Source organism: Calypte anna, chromosome 2 (genome assembly GCF_003957555.1).
Source record: "Calypte anna isolate BGI_N300 chromosome 2, bCalAnn1_v1.p, whole genome shotgun sequence".
NCBI classification, from domain to species: domain Eukaryota; kingdom Metazoa; phylum Chordata; class Aves; order Apodiformes; family Trochilidae; genus Calypte; species Calypte anna.
The window spans coordinates 144,001,913-144,013,262 of record NC_044245.1 but is presented as its reverse complement, the minus strand read 5'-3'; the positions used below and the strand labels follow the sequence as shown (position 1 = coordinate 144,013,262).

The 11,350-nt window shown below is 44.6% G+C and overlaps 1 protein-coding gene across 1 annotated transcript in view; it reads left to right on the top strand.

The window, feature by feature from the left end:
* The first annotated feature begins 8,881 nt into the window (after positions 1–8,881).
* ZFAT (zinc finger and AT-hook domain containing) overlaps positions 8,882–11,350 on the top strand; it is an 82,508-nt gene continuing 80,039 nt past the window's right edge. Inside the window, exon 1 of the mRNA XM_030445099.1 lies at positions 8,882–9,214. Within this exon, the coding sequence (XP_030300959.1) occupies positions 9,196–9,214 (19 nt within the window). The 5' untranslated portion in view covers positions 8,882–9,195. The remainder of the gene's footprint in view (positions 9,215–11,350) is intronic.

Genomic DNA, 11,350 nt, shown 5'->3' with positions numbered 1-11,350 from the left:
CTATAAATAGCTTGCTCTGTTCAGTGAGAGCTGTGGCAACTTTCCCAGTAGGAAGAGGATAGCAAAGATGTCTTTCTTCTACACCTATCTTTGTGCCTTTTCCCATTCCCCTGTTTCTCAGTGGTGTTGAGAATGTGCTTTCTTATAGCGTGAATTTACTTTTTCTAGTTGGTGCCATATATTTCCTCTTTCCCTGAACCACTGTAAAGGTAATAAAACAAGAGTGCTGTTTTGATTGTCATGCTGTATTATTTTTATACATAATCACACATATATAAAAATTCTTCTGTTTTGACAGTGCTAAATTCTGAAAAGCTTCTGGTGAAACTGGTTTTCTTGCAAGCATTTCTCTCAGTCCCTCTGCACGTTTTTCATTTTGTACTAGGCTGAGGAAACAGCACATAATAACAGTTCTTAACTTCCATTTTTTAAATATAATTTGTTGTCTTGGAAGAGCCTGTGTAAGAAAGCAACCCCCAATCAAAAAGTCCTTAAAAGAACAAGGAAAAACACTACTTGAATCTGCAGTGTTCCAGCTGTGCTGCTGTCTCCAGAAAGTCTGACATCACCCACCAAAGCAAACCCAATCTGTACAGCTGTAATAGGATTAAGCAGTATAAACCTGCAAGCAGAAATGTGATTAATACAGGGTATTTCTAAGTCCTGCAGTGATTATATTGCTACACTGAGAAAACTAGAATCCGTTTATTAGAAGCATTTTCAGTATGTACATATATTTTTTTCTGAAGTTAAATTTATAATTGTTGCCTTTCTCTCAGGCCTGCAGGAGGTAATTTTTAAATTAACCATGCAGTGTAATCAGTATGAGTAGACTATACAATCCTGAGGTGACAAGAATTATGATAAGCCTCATACTAAGCACTGGAGAGATTTGTAAGTATGCAGTTTGCACTGACTCATTTTTATTAGCATTTTCATTATAAAGTTGTTACTGGGAGCATAAAGTTAATGTTCTGTGAAAACAAAGCAGCAATTACGCAGTTCTAAACACAGACATCCACATTAAACATAGCAGATAAAAATAACAAGCAGATACAGTTACTCCAAATAGATAATGTGGAAAAAAAAAGTAAAGTAAATTGTACAGTAAAGCAATGACAACTTTTCTTTCTTAGGCATAAAACTAGTTGCAAAAAAACCTCCTATAATTTCTGAGCATTCATGGCCTTTACATTTTCAAGTAAGACTTCCAAAAGTGCACAGCATCAGCTTGAGTTGTTTTCCCTTTGAAAGCAGTGGAAAAATAAAAGGGAGGTAAAAGATGTGCTGAACAGCTTTGAAAATTTTTCTTAAACCTGTATTGTGGTGCATTGACTCCTGACACACAGATGATCAAACTGGTTGGATAGGGATAAGAGGCTGAATTATTCACAAGAAGGTGAAGGTGAATTCACTTTAAATACCTAATGTTTTATTTAATATAATGCCTTGAGTGTCTCTTTGGAGGAATTCATGGCTTTATTCAGATTTTTTTAAAAAACACATATACCCTAAATTAAAAATGTAAAACATTTTTAGAGTGCTCTCCTTCATCTTTCAGGACCTATCTTTAAAGGACACCTGAATACCTTTACAGCTGCAAATCTGGCAAGAGTTTACCTTTAGTGGATAAACATTAAAACTGTAACACCTTGGGCTGCAGAAGTTAAGGTAGGAATTAAGTGTCCATATCTTAAGTGGCAGGACTTGTGGCTGAGGAACTGGTATGTCTGATTTCAGGTCTGTAAAGTGGGCATTACTCTAGAGCATGTTTTAAGGGTGTAGTTTGTGCATTCCTGGGCTATATGGAGGCTAATAGGGTTCAGTGCCTGCCCACTGTCACTGTGTCCCTACTGCATCCAAAGAAGCATGGCCAGCAGGTTGAGGGAGGTGATTCTCCCCCTCTGCTCCACTCATGAGCCCCACCAGGATTGCTGTGTCCAGTTCTGGAGCCCCCAACACAGGAAGGAGATGGGGCTGAGCACAGAGTGAGCCACAAAGATGATGAGAGTGCTGGAGCAGCTCCTGGAGCAGCTCTCCTGTGAGGAAAGGCTGAGAGAGTTGAGGTGCTCAGCTTGGAGAAGAGAAAGCTCCTGGGAGACTTTATAGTAGCTTTCCAATACCTGAAGGGGCTTTGGGAAAGCTGGAGAGAGACTTTTACAAGGGCATGGAGTGATAGGATAAGGGGGAATGTTTTCAAACTGTAAGAAGGTGGGTTTAAATTAGACATCTCAGAGAAAATAATTTCTTTGTAAATGGCCCAAGTTTTCCAGAGAAGCTGTGGCTGCCCCCTACCTGGCAGTGTTCAAGCCCAGGTTGGATGGGGCTGTGAGCAACCTGGTCTGGTGAGAGGTGTCCCTGCCCATGCAGAGGGTTGTCACTACATGATCTTTAAGGTCCTTTCCAACCCAAACCATTCTGTAATTCGAGTGTCCTGGTGTAACTGCTTGGGCTAAGCTCTGGCGAAATAGTTCTAGTCTGCAGTGAGCACTGTGTCTTCAGAACACCCCAAGGGAAGTCTAGAAATATGAACTGCAGTGACACAAGAGGAATACAAAATATTTATGGAATGGTGCTACTGGCAAACTGGAAAATATTTTTGTAATTTTTTTTTTTTTTTTTGGCGTGCTTCAAGCATTCAGTATGGGGGGAAGAGTAACCTTTTGCTCTAGCAATTAAAAAAATACTAAATTCCAGAAGTTTGTGTTTTTTTTTAAAGCTCACCAGTAATAAAAATGCATTTTAAAGGAGGAACATGAAAATGTGGCTTCAAGTAATAAAGAATTAGTGTTAACAAATCAGTTAAAAAAATATCAAAGATCAGTTCTATTAATTTAAAATATTTTAACTACATGAAAGCATAACAACTTCATTTATCAATGTTTTATGCTTTAAATAACATCAGATAAAATGCTTATCCTTAGAGAAAAAAAATCCTACTTCCTGACGTGCTAATCAAAAGGAGGAAAAAAAGTATACAAGTAGTGCTGTTCATAAGATTTCCTTTCTGAATTATCTGATTTAGTTCATAACTGTCCCGTGCTGCAGTGCCCTTTGACATGGGAGATGTGGGAAAATCTTCACACGAGTTTGTTCTGGGATTTCATCTGTTAAAAGAATGTACCTATTGTGCTGATCTACAGCTGGTTATCTACCACTGCTTTTTGGTCAAACCGCTCTTCTAAAAATATAAAATCTTTAGGAAAAAAATATTACCACTGTGATTTCAGACTTATCCAAAAATTGCCTGCAAGCCAATGCAGTAAAGTGCATATGCACTGTAGTGTGTCTTGTGTCAGTAAAGAAGCCCAAACAATGTCAAGGTTGGTTTCTTCAATTCTACAGCAAGCTTGCACAAAGTTGAGGATTTCCTGCAATATTTATTCTCTCATACTGCTCATTTCTGCACTTCTCTGAGAGTGCTTTATTAGTTCTGCTTTATAAAATGCTAAAGGTTTTCTCTATTGTAAAAACACTAACATTAAAAATCAAAAAGGTTAGAAAGTCAAGAACTGGAAGCTCACTAAGTGTCAGGCTCAAGACTGTTGGCATACTTTTGTTTTTCTCTTCTTGCTGATATTTTTCATTGCAGATTCTTAGGTTTGTGATCACATATTTTACAGTTTTCTCTCACAGGGCTACTCCTTCATATATGCAATTAAATATCCTATAGAGAGATTTGCATCTTCCCTGTAGCTTAATTAATTGTCTTAGGTGTGTGTACGGGATATTGCCAATACTTTGCTTCATCAGTAAAATCAGCTTTTCACAAAATGCTTGTGGGGAAAAAAGGTAAAGTAATGCACTGAAGTTTAGAGTTAGGGAAGTCTCACATTTAAGGACAGATACTGAGTATTTCAGCTACAGAAATACATGTCACTTTTCAAAGCACACTGAAAGATGCCATGGTGAGCAGCCAGAAAAGGAGGAAGACACAATTACTGAACACCATTTCTATAACATGAAGGTACGTTTTGAGGAAAGTATCTTCCTCCTGAAAAATCTGTTCCTAATTTCCCTTTGTAAAACTTCGTGTTTGCTTCTCAGTACTTCCCAAATTCTGTAATAAATGAGGCAGAATCTTGTTTTACAGACACAACCTCCCCAGGCCCCTCCTATGTGGCCCTGGTTCATATCTAGGTCAGATCCATCACCAATGCTAAATGAGTCAGAGATCCTGCACAAAGGCAGGGTAGGCTGTGATGCTGAAGTTCCACAGAAGTAGCTTATGCAAAACCAAATGGAAGTGAAAGCTGTAAGACAGTATTAATGCTGACTTCTTGTTGATTTCATTGCTTTAATTCTGTGGGACCACTCACAGGGAACAGGTAAGCAAGGTGAACTCTCATTTGACACTTATGAAAACACATTTTTAGTTAAGTGTTTTTTATTTGCTTGTGAATAAAGCCAAGCCACCTGACTGGGAAAAAGAGGACTTAATATCTGCTGTGCCCTCAGTAAGGACATCTGCACTCTCTTCATGGATTCCAGCTCCAGAAGGAAACAGAAGACCTATGCAATACTTGATTTGCTCTATATGTGAACTTTGCATCCTCCAGCAATTTAACTGGGTTCTTCAAGATTATAAGAGAGTTGGTTAAGAAGAAGTCAACAAATACTGGATAGACACCAAGGGAAGAATGAGGAACTGTTCAGTGGACTGAAGAGAGGAAATCAGTAGATGTATTTGATGAACATTTGTTTGTGCAGGAGCTTATCTGTGTGTTGAGACAATAACTACAGAAAATAACTGGAAAGAGCCTTTGAGGAAAGAAATTCCCGTGAAAGAAAACTGGAACTGGGAGCAATAAAAGGCAGTTAAAGAGGTTAGACAAGGAGATACACCGAAAATATTGGGAATGCACAAGTAGAGAGGGGACCTTGAATTTTGTTGGGAAACTAGGACAGAATGAGATGAATAAGCAGACTGGGATCTAATTCTCTCTTGAGGTGAGCAAAGGATTCAGTGTATCAAGACCATACTGCCCTAAGGAGCTGGACTCAAGATGCTTGAACACTCTTACCCCTGTGTTTTGAAAAGACACCAGTGGAACTCCTGTATATCTTGTCATCTGTGTCCATGCCCGTGGCAGAGGGGCTGGAACTAGATGTTCTTTTAGGTCCCTTGCAATGTAAACCATTCTGTGATTCTATTTTCCATTGTTGTCTGCTTTGAGAGGGTACAGACAATTGATGGTAGTTCCCCTGTTGGCTGGGTGTGGGGAATCTGAATTCACGCTGGTGATGAGTTATATGGGTTAATTATGATGGTATGTGGTGGGATTTCTGGAAGAACCTGAGGATATTTTTGTTTAAGATGTGGAAATTATGATTCAGACTTGCAAAGACTTGGCTTTACTCTGGCTCTGTGACCTGGTCAGGCATGCCAGCAGTGAGCCTTTCTCCTTCTCTTCTGCCCTCCAACAGGCAGAGCTCCTAGAACATTTTGATAAGGTCACAGAGTCAGACACCCATGCTCAGAGATTCTGAGCTCTGACTTTTTGGCCTTGGCACAGGACATGCTTTTATTAATGTGACCTTTTACACAGGGTTGTGATTGTGCAAAGCAGAACTGGATGCAATAATTCTGTGTGAAAAGCAGCAAGCCACGTGTCATTGATACTCAACCAGTGGGTCCTAACTGTGTGAAAGATTTGGAACAAGCAATTTTCTTAGTAGGAGAATCCACCCTACTTGCTGCAGTGAGGCCTGATGATTCAAAGAGCAGAGAATGTTCTTTCAAAGCCAAGGTAAGGTTGAGCATTAATCACATCCTAAAAAGAGCACAATCCCTTCCTTTCATGGGTGGTGTGAGTCAAGCACGTGTATGCTTTCATCTTATTGTTCCTAGTAGAAAACATTCTCCAAAAGATGGTAGATGCAGTAGCAAGCAGGGGGGGCATGAGGCAAAAAGGAACACTAAAAATAGGAGTCCAGAAAGTGAAATGGGTCAGTCAAGGCAGCAAGCTAAAGGCAGGTTCCTAAATACTGCTTCTCATCAGGTCAGAATATCCATGCATAACTCTGCTGTAATGTTGCTTTGTCATTAAATCTAATGAGACAAATTAAGCAAATTATCAGAGAGTGTGACCATAGCCTCTGGAAAGGTCTGGTCTTCCTCCCTTTGTTCCTTGTATTTGTGTCCCCAGTATAAATTCTAAAGAACATATTGTTGTGCAAGATGTCTCACGTCCATCTGATTCTGAGCAAGAGGAATCTTGGTGGGGTGAATCTTGGCAGATTGCAGCTTCTCAGTCAGTGTCTTTCTGCTGGGGCCCAAGTCTGGCTCTGGCCCAGCTGTCCTCCTGCATCTGCAGCAACTCCTGAAGGCAATTAATAGACGACTGATGCTTCAAGGAGTGCAGCAGAGCAGAAGGTGACAGCTGGGAGGGGTGATTTTGTTTTACACAAAAGATTTCACTTTCTCACCTTTTCACACACCTAAGCACCAAGGATGTTTGCTCAGACAGTCCTGACAGAATTACTTGTGCAGACAACCAGAACAAGGGCCACTAAACCCCATCAAGCTTGGGTTTCAGGTGGGTCTTTTGTGCTGTTTAGGAGCTGACAGTGTTCACCTTCTGTGTGTTCACCTTGCCCCACCTGGGGAGCCATTAGGCAGCACTGCTCATTTTCTGTCTTTTGAATTCTCTGACTGCTCTCTGCTTTCCTGATCTGAGGAGCTACACCTACACATGCCACGGAATCAACAGCCTTCTGAGCACACACCCTTCCTGCTGACACATTCACACTTCCACTTGTACTCATCTTAAAGTGTGTCTGAGAAACCTCTGTGCCCCCACCACTGCTGGTTCCTCGGCTGCTGCTTCCCAAAAAGTGAGATGGCACAGAGCCACCTTTCTGTTGGCTGAGCAAGAGTTTGTTCAATGTCTTCTTTCGTATCTAATCTAAGGTTGTTTGCTTCAATGAGCCCTTACACATGATGGATTCTTCTGTCCAGACCAAAAGACCTAAAAAAAAATAAAGGGGTAAAACTGTGAGGCTGGCTGGTTATTTCAGCATCTGGCAGAAATGGCCAGAAAATGAGGAAAATTCCAGATGAGGTGCAGAGAGATTGGGTCTGCCCCAGCAGGAAGTGCACCAAAACTGCACTGATAAGGTGACACTGGAATAGAGCAGGAATGGCCAGAAAACGCCCAAGGCGTGGCAGAGGTGGCTCAGTGCCAGTGCTGAATCTGGTTTGAGGCTCTGGAGCCAGTATTTATGATGTGGGACATCATAAACATTTTTTCTAGGTTAAAACCTGTGGTCTGACTATGAAATGTCTAGTTTCTGTGGCTGGCTGCCTGCAGCTTTATTTTACTGATCACAATGTTATCAACAGTGATGTTTAAAAAAATATTTATACAAGCTATTTCTCAGTCAATAGGTATGCATTCATTACAACAGGAAATTACATTAATTACTGTAATTAATACTGAAATCTTGTTTTTAGAATTTTTATTCTTGAGTACATCTGCAGTATGACAAAAAAACCCCAAACATAATACTGCTGTTTATGAAGGGTAATGAGATTCCTACACAGTCATCTGGATGGAAATTAACTTTGGTGACAGGCATTACAGAATTCAACACTATGTTTGTTAATACTTAATAAAAACATCATTTAATGATGATTTAAGAGTGAAAGAGACAAAAACTGTATTCACAGGTTTAATGTAGAAAAATAAAAAGGAACAAAACTGGAAAACAGGAGACATATGTGGGTGTTTATGAATCATAGAATCATAGAATTGGCTGGGTTGGAAGGGACCTCAGAGATCATCGAGTCCAACCCTTGAACCACTACCGCTGCAGTTACCAGACCATGGCACTGAGTGCCACATCCAGTCTCTTTTTAAATATCTCCAGGGATGGAGAAACCACTACTTCCCTGGGCAGCCCATTCCAATGTCTGATCACCCTCTCCGTAAAGAAATTCTTTCTAATATCTAATCTAAACTTCCCCTGGCACAACTTGAGACCATGCCCTCTTGTCTTGTTGAAAGTCGTCTGGCAAAAAGAGACCAACCCCCACCTGGCTCCAACCTCCTTTCAGGTAGTTGTAGGGAGTGATGAGGTCTCCCCTGAGCCTCCTCTTCTTCAGGCTGAACACCCCCAGCTCCCTCAGCCTCTCCTCATAGGGTCTGTGCTCGAGTCCCTTCACCAGCCTAGTTGCCCTCCTTTGGACCTGCTCCAGGATATAGTCCAGCAGCACTCATGTTGCATCAGTACCTGTCTCCTGGCACCTGCTAAGAAAAAGAACCAGAAAAAAAAACCGTAATGTCAAAATTCGTAACTTAAGAACTAATAAAAAAATCAGGGTGATTCACCAGGCTGTTGACACCCCTTGATATATATATAGCTCCCTGGGGCAAATGTAAAACTTTTGAAGCGCTTCAGTTAAACTTGTACAACACTCATGGCTTTAGCTACGCGGCTCAGCAGCCATCTGGAGTCACAAGTCTTCACGGACACCTTAATGCGTCGGAAAATATATTTTCCTTCGAACTTTTCCAAACGCCCTGTAGCGAATGGTGGGCTGAGACACATCCGTAACCACAAACGGCTCCGGTCAGCGCGGGGCCTGCGCGTCCGAACCTTCCGGACTCTGGGGCAGAACCGAGGCTGCTCCTAAAGCGGCACACGGAGACTTCACCCCAGCAGCCAGAGCCTGGCGTCACCTATGGCTTGTTGGGAGAGGGGGGGGGGGAGGGCGGTTCTCTCGCTGCTCTCCACGAAGCCCGGCCCGGCCCGGTTCGGTTCGGATCCCCGCCCCGAGCCGTTCCGGTGCCTGAGGTAACCGCGGCCACGCGAGGACGCAACTGCGCACGCGCGCGCTCCCTCCCGCCCTCCCCGCGCGCCCCTCCCTGCCCTCGCGCTCTCTGTGCGACGTCGCCGAGGAGGAAGAAGCCGCCGTGTCGGACGCGGCAGATTCGCCATAACCCGCCGCTCGGTCTGGCTTTCCCACCCGTTAAAATAATTTATTATTTTTATTTATTTTTATTTTTTTTTAACCGCAAGAAAGCCTCAGCTCTTCAGCTGGCGCGGAAGTGATTTTTAGTTTTTTTTGTTTTTTTTTTTTTCCCCCTTCCCCCCTCCCATTTTATTTCTAACCCAGGCCACGGCGCTCGGCCCTCCCTCAGCTCCCCCGCTGTCCCCCTCTCTTCCCCCCGCCCCATCCCCGCCGCGGTTATGGAGGCTGCGGCTGCAGGTGAGCGGGGCGGCGCGGGGCCGCCCGCAGGCGGCGGGGCCGGGGCAGGCGGGGGAGCGCGGAGGGATCCGCTGGCAGCTGGGCAGCTGCTGACGGCGGAGGGGCGGGGGGCAGAAAGTAGTTCCGGCTTGTCAGCTGCTTCGCTGCATCCGCAGGAGAAATAGTTCCGTCACAAGCTGCCCGGTTGCGGGTCGCCCCCTGCCCCGAACCTCATCGCGCCCTCGCTAGGGGCAAAGCGGGGGTTTTGGGTCTCCCTGGGGGATTTTGGGACTCTCTGGGTGTTTTGGGGCTGCCTCTCCAGGGGAGCTCGGGCCTAGGCCGCGGGCAGCCGTGTGGCCCTGGGTAGGCGGCGGGGCTGCTCCTGCGGGGTCCACGCGTGGAGGAGGCGGCCAGAGACCCCCCGAGGGCTGTCCGTGGGCACGGACTCCGGGTGGTGCCAGAGAGGGCTGCCTGTCCCCTCATAACTGTGGGAAGAGGGTGTCAGAGAACGCCTGGGAAGGAGCAGCTGCCAGGCTGCTTGCTGATGGTGTGGAAGTGAGGGACATCTGGAGGTAAAAGCGCTCCTGCTGTCCTGTGGCGGCTTGTGTGGAGCTGAAGAGTTAAATTCAGCTGCAGAAGGGAGATGACAAAGTTGGATGCTCCCACTGCACTGTTACCTCAGTCCTTATGTCCCTTTCTTACTTTCAGGGGGTTTGCAAGTGCAAGTAAAATCACGCAGGCACCATCGCCCCAATAGTACCGTGGAAGTGCTTCTGCGTTTCACAATCCCCGGGTGTTCCTTGCAGTACAGGTTTATGAAGTGGTGTTGCAATAATTTAGCTCTAGTTAATTACCTGGTGTACTTGGATTTTTGATGTCACTGCCTGAGATGCTTGGGTTTTTAGAATCAAGTTATTTCTAGGTTTTCTGTGGAGTATTTACATAGATAAGTTCCCAGCTCAAATGGGATTTTACACCAGAGAGAGCAGCACTATGAGTACAAAGCTTGCATCTAAATAGCAAAAGATCTAACAGGTGTTGGCTTCAGTTACAACAACCCCATCCAGCGCTACAGGCTGGAGACAGAGTGGCTGAGAGCAGCCAGGCAGAAAGGGACCTGGGAGTCTGGATTGACAGGAAGCTGAACATGAGCCAGCAGTGTGCCCAGGTGGCCAAGAAGGCCAATGGCATCCTGGCCTGTATCAGGAACAGCGTCGCCAGCAGGTCTAAGGAGGTGATTCTGCCCCTGTACTCAGCACTGGTGAGGCCACACCTCGAGTCCTGTGTCCATTTCTGGGCCCATCAATTTAGGAAGGATATCTAGGTCCTGGAGCAGGTCCAAAGGAGGGCAACCAGGCTGGTGAAGGGATCTAGCACAGTCCTGTGAGGAAGGGCTGAGGGAGCTGGGGCTGTTCAGCCTAAAGAAGAGGAGGCTCAGGGGAGACCTCATCGCTCTCTACAACTCCCTGAAAGTAGGGTGTAGCCAGGTGGGGGTTGGTCTCTTTTGCCAGGCTACTTTCAATGAGATAAGAGGGCATGGTCTTAAGTTGTGCCAGGGGAGGTTTAGGTTGAATATTAGAAAGAATTTCATCACCGAGAGGGTGATCAGACATTGGAATGGGCTGCCCAGAGAAGTAGTGGATTCTCCATCCCTGGAGATATTTAAAAAGAGACTGATGTGGCACTCAGTGCCATGGTCTAGCAACCGCAACGGTGGTTCAAAGGTTGGACTTGATGATCTCTGAGGTCCCTTCCAACCCAGCCAATTCTATGATTCTAAAAGCATTTCAGGACTGCTTTATATTCCCTGGTCCGACTTTAGATGAGAAACAAATTCAGGTACCACTACTGCTGCTAGTAAATCCACGTTTCTTCAAGCACGTTTGTCTGCTCGACAGCAGTGTTAACACTTAAAAAGTGTTCTGGGGCAGCTGATCCCAGAACTGTCGTGTTGTATCTGCAGAACTGTCTCTGGCTACAGATGCATTTCTGCCAAGTGTGCTGCCAAAAATCAGGTCCAGAGCATTTCTACCAGGGCATCCCGATGCCTGTGGCTGATCACAGTTAATTCTTTTGAGAGGTGCCAAATGTTTTGGGTATCTGGTAGCGTGGGTTGGGTTACGATACTGTCTCATGGTGTGTTTTAGTGGTAACTCC